At 35.5% G+C, this 14,264-nt stretch overlaps 1 protein-coding gene across 2 annotated transcripts; it reads right to left on the reverse strand.

Moving 5' to 3' along the window:
* Positions 1-495: 495 nt before the first annotated feature.
* Positions 496-12,717, reverse strand: LOC136826139 (ras-related protein Rab-32B-like). 2 transcript variants are annotated; one of them, XM_067083132.1, is made up of 8 exons: positions 12,670-12,717; positions 12,312-12,501; positions 10,021-10,150; positions 6,791-6,847; positions 6,411-6,471; positions 5,426-5,609; positions 4,832-4,957; positions 496-4,497 (listed from the first exon to the last, which is right to left on the reverse strand). In XM_067083132.1, the coding sequence occupies exons 2-8, from the start codon at positions 12,394-12,396 to the stop codon at positions 4,463-4,465; spliced, it is 678 nt and encodes a 225-aa protein (XP_066939233.1). In that variant the 5' UTR covers positions 12,397-12,501; positions 12,670-12,717; the 3' UTR covers positions 496-4,462. The 2 variants fall into 2 exon arrangements, with proteins under 2 accessions (XP_066939233.1, XP_066939234.1); XM_067083133.1 differs by lacking the exon at positions 12,670-12,717 and having other exon boundaries at positions 12,312-12,521.
* Positions 12,718-14,264: the final 1,547 nt, after the last annotated feature.

Raw genomic sequence — 14,264 nt, forward strand, 5'->3', positions numbered from 1 at the left:
TAAATGAAAAAACAGGCATGCCAGGTACGCAAGAATTTGCTAAACTGACAAGGTCAATTACAGAAAATAGTTTAACCAGACCACTGAGTTCAGTCAAAAGAAATATCATGGAACAGAAGGCCTCAAGATAGAAGCTTGTCTTCTGAAACCTACATATATACTTGATAAAATTTTAACTATGCAACCAAGAAATTTTCCCCGTTTCTGACATTACCAAAGTACTCTTAACCTGCAAAAATGCAGGAAAACAGACAACGTTAACTTTAGATTACACATAATGGAACCAGACCACTACAAAATAGTTGTCAGGGATCTTGTAGGAATGTAAGATACTCTTAGTAAGGGATGATACTTGGAAATGTGTGTACTAACATATGCTTTCCTATAAAATAGCACAAATAAATTGGGGATAGTGACAACACACCCTTGTCTTTACCTCTACAAAAGGCTCACAAAGAATCAGAGTGAACTAAGAATACAATCTGATCACCAAAATTTTTCTTTTTTCAAATAACACATGACTTTTTAAAAAATCATCACAGAGACAGAGAATGAGCGAGAAAGACAAAGAGAGACATCGAAAGAGAGAAAAATCTACCTTCAAAAGGATAGCCAACTCAAACTGAACAAACAGTAGTTCACGCACAGTGTCGAAGTCTACTCAATTCATAACCCAAGAAAAAACAGCTGCTAAGGTTACTGGAAAGTAACAAATGCAAGTTCTATTTTTCTTTAACTGCCGGTATTTCAGTTCATCTCTGCTAAAGTCCTCTGGGGGACAATATTAGCATTCCCCAAACTCGACCCAGCAGCTTTTATAAAATATTCAATTCCTCACCTCCTGCAATACTGTAAAATTGATTGTCTTCATGCAACAACCGAGGAAACACAAATGTAGATAGCAAGCATTAAGCAATTGAATTGAGTATGGAATTACTCTATATCCTGACACTCAGGTCCAATAACATAACACCACACCTGACTCCTACTAGATTCAAGTATTGTTTTCTTTTATTTCTTAAAAGAAAATATGTCCTGTACTTAATGAAATAAGTATTAATGTACTTCATTTCCAGAAAAGCTTATGGCAATCATTTAATAGTTGCACAGCACTCTTGATTTCAGCAAGGCTAATAAACCACTACATTAGTGTGCAATCCAAGGCTTAAATACTGGAAAGAAATCATTTCAGCTCTAAAACCTATGTGAGCAACACTGGGAATGAAGGGGGGGTACTTTTTGAAACATTTCAGGATTCCCCGTTAAGGGACTCATGAATTCCTTCCCTTCTTTGCTTCAGATGAAACTGCCTAAAGAAAGATATAATCATACCAGCGATGCTCCAAAGCTATCACGATGCTACGTCACATTCCTTACAAGTATTCAAGCCCGCGATGGAATCAGATAAAACGATGATGTGAAAGTGACATTGAGAACGCTAACTATGGGTACAGTGAAACAAGTTTCTGGATCAGCCCCTTTCCTGCAGGGGATTCCAAGAGACTGGGACAGGAGTACGGTTTCTTAAAACTTTACATGAGAATTAAAATAGTCCAGGTAGTTAATTATGTACATACCAATTTACAGCCTATCTTCTCGTAACATTTACAAAGTAATTTTTGTGTACACTTTAAACATGCATCCTTCACTAAACTGAAATACAAAAATTTTTTAGAAACACCACTCCCTGGACCGGCCACAGGAGGTTATCTGAGTTAAAATCAACAGAAACCCAACCACACCAGCTGAATTCTTCAAGACACCCACATTACATCTAAGGAACACTGTACACTATCAAATATATGGCATCTCTATTATAAGCTTTCTCTCCAAAAATATAATATATAAATCCTATTGATCTATATTACAAATATCTACATGTTCATTCCTTTACCTTCCAACTAACGGGAAGATAAGGAAGGTTGTATTCAACAATCAAGTTCAGCCATAATTTCCAATCTTTTTGTATCCCATGATTTCTAGGTGATGCCTCGTAAAAGACCAAATATTTCTCGATGACCCCTTCGATGACCTCAAGAATTGTGCAAGGGGCTTACAAATTAAAACCATCTATATTCTACAAAATAACATGGTAAATGGGAACAAATACAATGGGGGACTAACAATCTGTATCTTAAATACAAACAAAAAATTCACATCATGATACCAAGAAACTTCTAACTGTAAACATATGTCCATTTTACAGTATAATTGTTAAGTTTTGTTATAACTGACAAATATTTCAGAACAAGAAATTTGTGTAAATATGAGTGAAATCTCAATAATGTTGTTATCATTGACAAAACATTTCACCAAAGAAGAGTAATTAAAATTATGTTGAATACTTAAAAATATGACATACACAGTTTCATAGCTAAAAGAAAACTCTTCTTGCATGAAGAAAAAGCTGAACATATAAAGTTTTATTAAACCTAAAACAACATTTATATAGTTGCTTAGTGCTATTATTAAAACCAAGAAATACCACAATTCTTAATGTCCTCAAAAAGATCAACATAAGAAAAAGTTTGTATAAAAAGTAACCATAAATTTAACTTTGTGGAAAAAAAATCCACATTTTATAATAGGTACTCTTTGGTCAGAAAACAAAAAAATTCTAGCTCCCTAAAATTGAAAATTATGGCCAAATGTACATAGATGGTGACTGTACATATTTAACATATGCACCAGGTGTACTTAACACAGATAGACATTCATCATTCAGGTCTTCTTGTGTTTCACAACCACACATTCTGCAAGACCCGAAAGGTATCTAGTGTGCATTTTCTGATTTTGTTACTAAAAAAAGAAAGAGAAAGGGAACACAAATCAGCAAATGCTACTACGAAACAAACCGGTCCTATCAAAGCACTTTGGTTGAAGATTTGTAAAATATATGCATATGCATCTTCCTTAAAAATACGTAGGACTCTGATGATAAGCACGCTATCTGCATTGTAACCATGAGTATAAGTCGCTAACCCTATCCAGTATAGTGAGTCCCTTATATCAAAAGATTTTATCACAGAAATAATTGCAACAAGCTACCTCAAATTTGACCCTGAGTGACCATTCACTTTGACAAAATGTTTGTTTCTGGTTAAACAAATCATTTATAACTAACTAACCACTCGACAAAAAAAAAAAAAAAAATAATGAGAACCTCAAATCTGCTCATAAAATGAAAATCACTTTATACTAGATTTTGCAACTTTGTAAGAGTAAGAAGTCACATATTACTGCACTTTAGAAAAAATAGTAATAACCCATATAAGTATATATCAAACACTGGATATTATTATTATTGCTCTTTACAGTATTAACATTTGAGACAGACAAGACCTTTGTGAGGAAGGCACAAACTGAGTTCACCACAGCTCTTATATTGCAAAATACATCATGAAAACAATCTATCCCTGAGATGTAAAGAGGATTACAAGGTCATCAAAGGAGTAATAAATGTAAGAATTCAGTTACAGACACGTGGTTATAGATTTGTAAGTCTTCAGGCGATATACCAGTAAAAAATGGACTTGCTCCCACAAAATAATGATGTCAATGACCTCAAAAAAAAAAAAGTTCAAAACCTGAGATCTACCTAGCTGCAAAGGGTCAACCTTACGTGCTATCGTAGCTCAACAGAACCCCTGTATGACTACTTCCATGGCACCTCAAAACATTGAACAGCTCGGAACAATTACTTCTGTGATAAAGGGGAAGCTAACTTTTGTACGATTGCTTAACAGTTTGAAGTAAATGTTTGTGTCTTATCACAGACACCCAAGACAAAATAGACTCTTGGCTGTGGTTCATGACAGCCAGAGGCCTAATCAAAAAAGCCCAACAATCAATCGGGATGAACGACCCAAGCGATGGCCTTCCCATATCACAAGACAAGGACACAAAGAGACTTTGCTGTCCGTACAAAATGTCTGCCACATTAGAGGACAACCAACTGCACAACTTAGTCCTGGCAGTGAAAGCTAGATATTGGACGGAATAGTTATTCATCAGGCACTTTCAATGTTACTAAAGGAAAAACAACACAATATAGACACTGCAAGTACAAAAGATATATACAAACTATGAACTTGAAGAACATGGAAAAAAAACCTTAAAAATCTAAAATATATACTTAAACCTAATAAAATTCTCCTGAAAACATTTACACATTCCACAAAAAAAAATTGATTTTACAAAATTTATTCCATTAACCTAAAAATAAATTTCCCAGCTCTCTGTTATGACTAGGACGATAATACTGGGCACAAAAAAAAAAAATATTGAAAGAAATTTAAACCTTGTTAGTACCCATCCAAAAATCTAGAACCAATGCCCAAAACACGGCTCCCGCCATCCACAAGAACGTTGCCGCTTCCCAGCCGGGCTACACAACAGGATGCTGTACCAGCTGGACTCCAGCGTACAGCTCAATTGAAAAATTCGGTGACTCCTCACCGTTTTACCAACACAACAATTTTTTTCCATATCCCTCATCTGGAAAAAAATTAAGTCTTGTGTTCTCATGAGGGCTACAGAAAGCCTTAAAGCTATCATTTGCAACTTTGCAACACTTCATGCATATGTGAGACAGTGAGAGATACAATATGTAGGGGATATGTAATCCTAGTGAGAATATGAATCAGAAACTGCCAAAAAATACCACATTCCATATTTAGCAACTTTCAGAAAAAGAATATATTTGCAGTGCTGTATATCTCATGGATGTTTAATTTCTTGTTACGTAAACACAAAAATCGGAACAACTAATAGCATGGTATTATCTGATTCCAAGAGAGTTTATAGTAAAATCCAGTCGCTATGAACTTACCTGCAACAAAATGATGTTGGCTTTTCTGGGGCTCTTCTGGGGCAAGGGTTCGGACAATAGGCCTTGGCGCCTGGGAAGTCGAACGAACCTCAAGGATGCGACCCACAAGCCATTTCATGGCAACCTCTATTGAAAAAAAATTAGCCAACTTAACACGGGTGAAACAATTCTGACTGTATTTTAATATATTGCCAAACATTCATTTCACCAAAAATTCCCAGTTCAACTACATTTCATTACTGCTATTATTAGTACCTATGATTACTCCTAATGAAAACTCATTTTCAAGAAACAAGCCTTGAAGCCACCAACTTGCTCAAAAAGTTTCTACCAAAACAAAATACTTTATGCGAAAAGAGAAAATGGGGGCTGTGCAAAATGAAAATCGAACTGAATGCAAAATATATAACGGGCTGTTATAAGATCCATTCACGGCAATGGAGCCAAGTGCTTTCTGGAAGCTTTCCAACCTTTTATAAAGTTGGTGGCACAAACACCCTTAACACTGTCAGGAAAACTTTCAAAATTTTTCAAAACTGGGGTTCAGACTAAATGGAATGCTCTACGTTCCCAATAATTTATGTTATTACTAACCAATGTTAATGTCTTCTTTGGCAGATGTTAGGAACCAAGCATCAATGAGGTGCTGCTTGCAGAAGTTTGAAATCACTTCTGGCTGAATACTGATGGACTCAATATCACACTTGTTGGCCAAAAGCAGGACAGGAAGAGGTCTGCCATCATTCAGGGTGACCTTTTCCCTTATGTCACTGACCCACTGCAAAGAGAAATCAATCAAGTCAATCTTCAGCAGCAATTTCCACACTGATTGCACAAAACACAACAATTAACGACATAGGATTCTATTATTTGGCCAAAAACGCTGGCACTGAAATTCATTTGTTAAAACAACAACAGTAAATTTACACCACCAAAAGAAAGATTCAAACATTCACAAGGTATACATTTATGACCTTGCCACACCTCTATAATTGTTACTACACCTCCAGTGTCTACTTCATCTGGTTCTACAATTTTCACCTCTTCAAATTAAACATACCATACCTTTAATATACATTTAACTTCATCTTTACAATTATCAGTAACTGCACTATTACTGCAGCTAACACACATACTAACAAAATATGATGAAAACAAGTAACGACCCCAACTTTCAAACCTAAGACACTTGCACCAAGTTTATTATCCCCACCAATCCTTCAGTGGCCTGCAACAACTGTACTCTATAATTGTTTAAGTCCACCAGCTGAGTTTCAGCAACCATCTGACTGGATATCCCAAGGCTTGAGAGCCCGTTAAGTGTGCATGTTCAGTCTCTAGGTGCAACAGCGCAATCCCTGTCCTTTGCCTCTGCTGCAAACTGATGTCCTTTAAACTTCTGAATGTAACCACACATGCACAGCAGTACTGCCAAAATGCTGGTACCTTTTTAAGAGACTGAAGTGTCTAGGACAATTTATGATTGTAAAATTGGTTTGTGGACTGCACTTGCAATACGTCCATACTTTAAATCAATAAGCTTATCAAACTGAAAGGAATTACAAGACAAACTACTCACTTTAAGAACAGCTTCAAATGTCGGAGGTCTTGAGAGATCAAATACAACAATAGCTGCCACCCTGTTAAGGATATTAGAAAATCAGAGGTTAGACATCAACTCATTCTCAAGGCATCGCAAAATACTGTATACTAGTTCATAAATAGTTTTGTAAACAAATTGACAGCTGAATTTACATTGTACAAACACGTACCGTAAGAAACAAGAAAACATCCGTAGCCAGATGATGCCTCAACAGGAAACAGTCTACAAATTTCTTCATTTGCTTCATAAACATCAAGTTTAAAGAGGAAATCACTGTAGTATAGATATTAAAGAAACATGAAAGCATGACTCCTGTGTGCTAAGAAAACAGTTACTATGTTATCAACAACACTTACGCATATTTATAGTAGACCCTTGTCATATGTCCAAATCTCTCATGACCGGCAATGTCCCTGAGAACAAAAATGTGTTTGAAGGTATGATGTGCACAATACAATACATAATGATAAACGTCCTAAAAATACATACTCTCATTTGACAAATGCAGTCATCGTAAGACTAGATCCACCAACTATGGAAGCTTGGTCACAAAGCACTTTTAGGGGGAAAAAATCTCACAAAAGGTTATATTGTAGCCTTAAAATTGCTACAGAATCATACTTCATATATTTGCAAGCATGAATTTCTTGGATAAAATCAAGAACAAAGAAAAATATATGATGAAAAATTGGAACAATGATTAGAAATTCTTAGTGACAAAATGGGATACGTTCCTGTAAAAAAGAACACGTTATAAAACATGCACTGCAATGGTGTTATTTAAATCTAAATACAGGTACTATTACTTTTTTTAGACAGTGATCTCAACTGCATTAATTTTCAACTACTGACTGGCTGACTCAACATCTCCTTTATAGTGACTAATGACCCCACAATGAATATGGACAAGAAATTTTTCAAGTGTACAATTTCTTCAAAACTTGTCTGCCTATTCAATGAATATGGACAAGAAATTTTTCAAGTGTACAATTTCTTCAAAACTTGTCTGCCTAATATGAGAGAGAGAGAGAGAGAGAGAGAGAGAGAGAGAGAGAGAGAGAGAGAGAGAGAGAGAGAGAGAGAGAGAGAGAGAGAGAAAATGGGCTTTCAACACTAGATACTAAATACAGCTGAAGCAAAGATCTTTAGACGTTAATGCAAGAACTTTTCTGCCACCTTTTTTAAGACTAATACCATATAAGAAAATATATTCCTTACACTTCAGGGTTCTAAAAAGTCCAACTGGAAAGTATGACTGCCATTTAACTTACTATACCAATGGATGGTCAGCTATTTTTTAGTATTAATAAAGTTTAAACAACACTAAATTAGCATTCTCAACTAATCCCAGAGCTGGCACAAAGGGTTTGTTCCTAATGAATAAACTAGGTCGTCATTATATTGCAACTCCTTCAAAATTTAATAATTAGAAGAACTGACAACATTTGTGATTATGAACTGACATCATTTATGATTCTGACGTAACTTCTCTCCAAGGACTTACTTCCCTTACTTTACATCTGCTGTTGATTGAAAGGTGGGCAGTCACAAAAGATATGCTTGATTGCAAGTGCTCTGGGATATATTTAAGTGTTATTAAACATTCCTCCCCACTGAGGGATTGGGTCATGTGGATTATTCATCAAATATGAAGGGGGTCAAACAAAATTGACCATTTCGAAGACTGGATATGATTTCAAAAAGGCTTTCTTTTTGGAATGAAAACATCCATAATCTAACAGTTGGTTTAATGTTTTAATTTGTTACAGTTGATCATTATTCCACAAAGCCCGCCATCTACTATATATGATGGGTTTTGGAGGCTAGACAGAAGGCTCAACAGGTAGAAATTAATTGGAAATTACAGGGAAGTATGTTGACCAATAAAAGACTGAGCATATGAGACATCAGATGACTGATGACCAGCAAGCCATATTTAAGCTGTGAGAAGCAAACATCAGAGAATGTCTGAGTGCCTGGTCTAAATAATAGACATAGCAGATAAGAATAAAGAGGTTATCAATCACATTAAAGCCATATGAAATAACTAGAGGGTAGCATCATGCATACTTATTCAGCTGAAGGGCAAAGTACATGATGAGGTGGTAGAACCTACTATGGTACACGGGCTAGAAGTGTAACCATCAAAGAAAATAGATCAGGAATGGCAACACTGAAGAAACTAGATTAAAATGAGTTAGATGTGGCAAAATTCGGATGTTCAGATGGATGAGTGGAGTGACAAGAGACAGGATAGGATCAGAAAATACATCAGATGATCAACAAGTCAATAAGTGTCCCAGAATGCCCAAGAGTCAAGAATGAGATGGTTTGGGGAACTAACATATGAAAGATATGTTGCTGGAGATGTCATGGAATGGAGGTGCTGGGGATGCAAAGAAAGGCAAGAGACTGCATTTGGGAAGACATGAGACAAAGGAAAAGACAAAGGAAGGACACAAGATAGAAACACCTGGAAAAGGCTAATTAAAAACAGTAATCACAACATGGGATTAAGCTGAGAAAAACAAAGAACAAAACAACAAAACTCATATAAAAAAATTTCAATGATTCACTCTTTCATGAATCAGAAAATCAGGACTGTAGTGTTCACTGTAAGTTTCTTAATCAGGTTCCTTCTTCATCAAAGGCACTACACAGAACATTCACTTTTACCAAATCACACTGAAGATTCCATATAACTTGTCAAATCCTCAATATCGTGACACTCAACACAACAACAAGAGAGTTTCTTGATGAAAGCCTAATACTGTAACTGTAAAACAAACACATTCAGCAATTAATTCTAAGTCCCCATAACTACATGAATATTAACATAAAAATACAGTACTTCTAATTTACCAACTAATCTGCAGTGTTCTATTCCTGATTGACACAATTTGGGACATTAACACTTGTCTCCACGATCATTTTTTGCTGCAACTCCATTACCCCAACCACAGCTTTGCAACTTCTCAATTTCTCCTGTGGTTGGTATCTTGTATTCTCTGTTTCACACATCTGACAATACCCAACGTACACTCTTTTGTTTGTGGCTAACAGCACAATTATCAAAAAATCTACTGTCATTTCTAACTTACAATCCTTCTCAATAAGACCACACCTCTGACTTTAAAAGCAGGACAGCACAAGATATTTCATTTATGACACATACCACATCATAATAATTTAGCAACATTTATAACATGGCAATAATAATTATTTGGTTTGGTATTACTTAAAATCCCATAGGCTGTGAATCTTAGTAGCAATTACTGTACTGCCTAGTATGTCTACAATTTCCCCCAATATGAGCTTACTTAACAGGTTCTCATTGCACTATATACATCTAGTAATAATTTATCTTTCATTCCATAAATTCCCATCTTTTGTATAAAACTTAACTGTCCAGTTATAGCCCACAGCATACCAAATAATGAAACAACACTGATTATTATACTAAAACTACCTTTGCCTTGACTTTTGGAATAGGAAAAGTAAATAAAGACAAAAACAAGTATAAACCTTGAAATTCAATAAATTACTAACTAATTTACTTAACATTAAAAGAACAACTTTTACTAACCATAGCTGCAGATTGACCTTAGTTTTGGGGTCCCAATCCAAGGTTTTAACTGCAAAATCCACTCCTATGGTTAGCTTGTAGTAGGGACTGAAGTGGCCTTCTGTGTAGCGTCGTATTACAGCAGTTTTGCCTGTGAAAAATATCAATCATTAGTAAAAATATAAGAAAAATGGAATAAGTAGCGGGAACTCTAGGTTTTTAATTCAATCATTAGCAATCATAAGACTTCTAGTGAATGCTCAACCCAAATATCCAGCATTACTTGGCACAGACCCATCCTCACATCATCTCTACCTAAGAATTTCAACCTAAATACTGTATACTACATTACTTGGCACAGACCCTCTGGATCCAAAATATGGATAAAAACAGACAAGCATATCCACCCAATTAACAACAAAATCCTTATTGTCAAAAAGTCAACATTCACATTCAGTTTGGCTGACAACAGCCCAAGCTATCATCTTCTGTTCCTTATGGTATGATTTCCAGTCAAATGACTCCCTGTTTACATACTGAATATATTCTAGCCCTTGATTTCATCCATGACATGTCATATACCTCTACAGGATCCCAACTAATTCTTAACTTTCTTTCAATCTGGTGATTTTCAGTATTCCTCCTCTTGCAGTCCATTAGATGTGATACTTGGTTTGACCATTTGACCAGACCTAATAGTCCTTTTAGAACTAACCTGTTACTGATGTTACTGGGCTGCTGAATGTTTTGTTAGCAAATATTTTGAGTAGTGGGTTTATTGTAATTACTTTGTAACATTCAATTGTTTTTTTCCTTATTTACTTACCAATACATTACTTCTGTTTAGGATGTTTACTCTTATTGTTATCCCCAAATCTTCTGGAGAGTTGATCTTCAGGAGAGTTGGAGGACCAGATTACAAGGGGACAGTTGCTATTAAGTCATGACCGGTATGAGGGTTTTCAGAAACAAGCCAATGTTTAAGAATAATAATGGGGAAGCTGCAACATCCTAAAACAACAGATGAAAACCTTTGAGTAGGTGAACTAGCAGGCCTAACAAGTTTGGAAATTACATATAAACATCAGTGCCAAAGGCAATCATTTGGTTCAAGATAATGTATTCCCAAGAATCTACTTTTCTTAGCAATACAAAAGCTTTCAAAAACAAACATTCCTCATTAATATCAAAGCAGAATTCTACATTTTGCCACTAACTCAAAGAAGCCTGAAACTTTCGATCTACTATTCACCACAAAGTTGCTAACAGCAGTTATGCTTTTCTCAATATAGCCTAATTATTCATAAACAAGTGGTTTTCATATGGATGGCATATTTGGCTATGCTCAAACATTCACTCCAAAAATGGTTCATGGATGGCAGCAAAACAAAATAGGCTAACTACATGCAAATCGATAGGTACAATAGTGTTCTAAACATTGCAAAATAGCCAACCTACGGCACCTCAAGTGCTAATTAAGCTGTAAGTTTTTGCTTACAATATTGTGTTACAGAAATAAATTTTTTATTTTATAATACAACATAGTAAATTTTTACTTTAATACCACAATCGCTCTGATGAGTGCTGTGTTTACTACCAGCGACTCGGGAATAAATATTAGGTTAATAAGTAATCAAAAGGCGGTCAACAATGGTAAATTTATACTTAAATACCAGCACCACCCATGAGTGCCATGTTCAGTATCAGTCCCACTGGAATGAATGGTAATACACAAAAGATATAAGCATCTTGGTAACAGTAAACTTGCGATAGACTTGAGCACAAGCTTCGTACTAATCACTTCAAGGAGGCTTAAGACCACAGCACTGAAACACCTATACCAAATATAACCTAATAATATAAAGTAAAAAAATATCTAAGTTGCTTATCTTGGTAAAGGTACGATTTTTGTATTGAGCTAATAGCCTAACCTGACTTACGACCAAAGCATAGGAGATCCAATATCTAGGATGGTTGCAGCAACAGAGTTAAATCATACCTAAAATACATTAACCTAGTTGTGGAATTTGTATAATAAATTCACGTATTCATTACTAAAGGGTGAAGTCTAGCCCACCATATTTTCGGGTTGGGTAATACCCTTTTCCACACAGCGGTGACGTTTCACGAAACAAACGTCGAGAAACTGAAAACAAACGAATAAAATCCATCTTCTATCGTGGTTAAAGTTTTCCCGAGCCTGGCCTGGGCTACGATGAAGGACCCCCGACCAAAATGTAAACAAGACCTCGCCGTCGCCCCCCCCCCAAAAAAAAAATAATAAAAAACACATCGCATCTCGGTCAACTCACCAACGCCAAACTCCCCGATGACCAGGACCTTGAACTGCAACTCTCTTGGCACTGTGCTGTGATCCACCGGGGCCACAGCGGTCATATTGTTGGCGAACTTATTTGCAGTATGGCTCAGCAACAACAACAACACCCGCGCATCACTGGACTCTTCCAGGAACTCTGGTCATGTGATCCCGTACGCTGTTGCCTGGAAAATTGGCGATGCTAGACATCAGCAATATCTGGGATATATCTCGTTTGTTATTGGAAAAATACGATGTGTTGTCAGTTAAACAAAGGAAATTATTTGCTTTTGTTAAGTTTCTCGCATCGAAAACGACTGAAATGTAACCATAAAAGTCAAAGTTGAAATTACAGCAATACTTTCGGACGAGACTTTGTTTACGCTAAAACAGCTTTTGCGCATGCGTCACAAATTCTGTGTCCGGTTAAGCTGTTATGGTGTAACTTTTCGATAATATCATAAAAAAACTTAAAAATAACCATTGATAAAATTAAATAAGTAGTTATAAATGCTCTATAATTAATATTATCTTACTTCTGTCGCTTTAAAAATTAAATCTAGCTTTCTACCAAACCTCTTTTTTTACCAAATAGCGTGTCGATGTTCGGACACAACACTGGAATGTTGTGTGAAAGATAAGTATCAAGATGAAAGGATGCGTTTCTAATTACTGTAATCTTGATAGGGAGAGAGTTGTGCAATAAGTACGTAATCTTTTTTCCGAGGTTATCTGTTTACCCAGTATGTTTATAAGAACTATACGACAGAATGTTTCACTGGACACATGAATTGACAAATTATGCAACACGCATAATATGCTTGCATGTTCACAAAGCAACCAGACAAAAAAATAGTATATCATCACACAACGATTTCAGAATAAGTCAATACATTTTCGCAAAACATGGAAATTCCTTCATAGGAAAATCGCTCTGTTCTGTAAACCCAGGAGGTACAAAAACTATATAATAAGAGAAAAACAATTAACCTCTATAACGGCGTAACCAGGATGGTTACTTTAGGATGTCAGTAGCCATGAATGAGCTGTGCATAGCACTTTATATATCTTCACTTTTGAGTTCGAACAGGCTAAACGAAATAAATGGCAATGCATACTTTAAATTGACAGTTCTTGATAACACTTTGACAGATTAAAATTAAATTGACAGACTAACAAATTACTTTGACAAATGACAGATTCACAGAACAAGTGACAAAACAGTTTAAATTGACTGTGTTACTGTAAGATTGAACATTGTGTATATCTATTTGGCAATTAACAAAATAAGTTGATGGCGTTTTAAATGTATAATTAGTAACAATTTATTAATGAATGTTGAATTATATTGATATTCTTGTTCTTTGAAACCTGAAAGAAAATTGACAATTTCTTAATAGGTAGTCAAAGTACTAAAATTTACCCATGCAACATTATAAATGGGCCATGATTTACAGTCAGGAAGGGAGTAATACCCTAATGTCTGGCAATAACGATAACTAGCCAAATAAATTAGCAGTTACAGTGGAGACGGCAGCCATCACTATACTGTACTGTAATTGTTTTAGTAGGTGTTTTCTGTGCATTCTCAGTCATGTTCTTCCTATCTTGCATGTAGCATGGACATCAACTCAGTTGATTAGAATTAAATTGGCATTTCATGGTCGTACTACAGTTAATGAATCGTCTGACGAACCAGTGAACCTAACTGACAAAGAGCCATAATTCTTTAACAATCACATTGACAAATGAATAAAATTTAAATACTGTAAATTACCTTGCGTATGATTTTTATGTGAAAAACATATAGTTATGTACTAGATTCAATACCATATCAAATTACTCTCAAAGTCATTTAGACATGTTAAACGGAATTATCTATTAACTGGCAGGGGGGGATAGTAAAAGAGTGAACATTGGTGCATGTTTCTTTGGCAGTTTACAAAAT

The sequence above is a fragment of the Macrobrachium rosenbergii genome, chromosome 40, assembly GCF_040412425.1.
Source record: "Macrobrachium rosenbergii isolate ZJJX-2024 chromosome 40, ASM4041242v1, whole genome shotgun sequence".
Classification (NCBI taxonomy): domain Eukaryota; kingdom Metazoa; phylum Arthropoda; class Malacostraca; order Decapoda; family Palaemonidae; genus Macrobrachium; species Macrobrachium rosenbergii.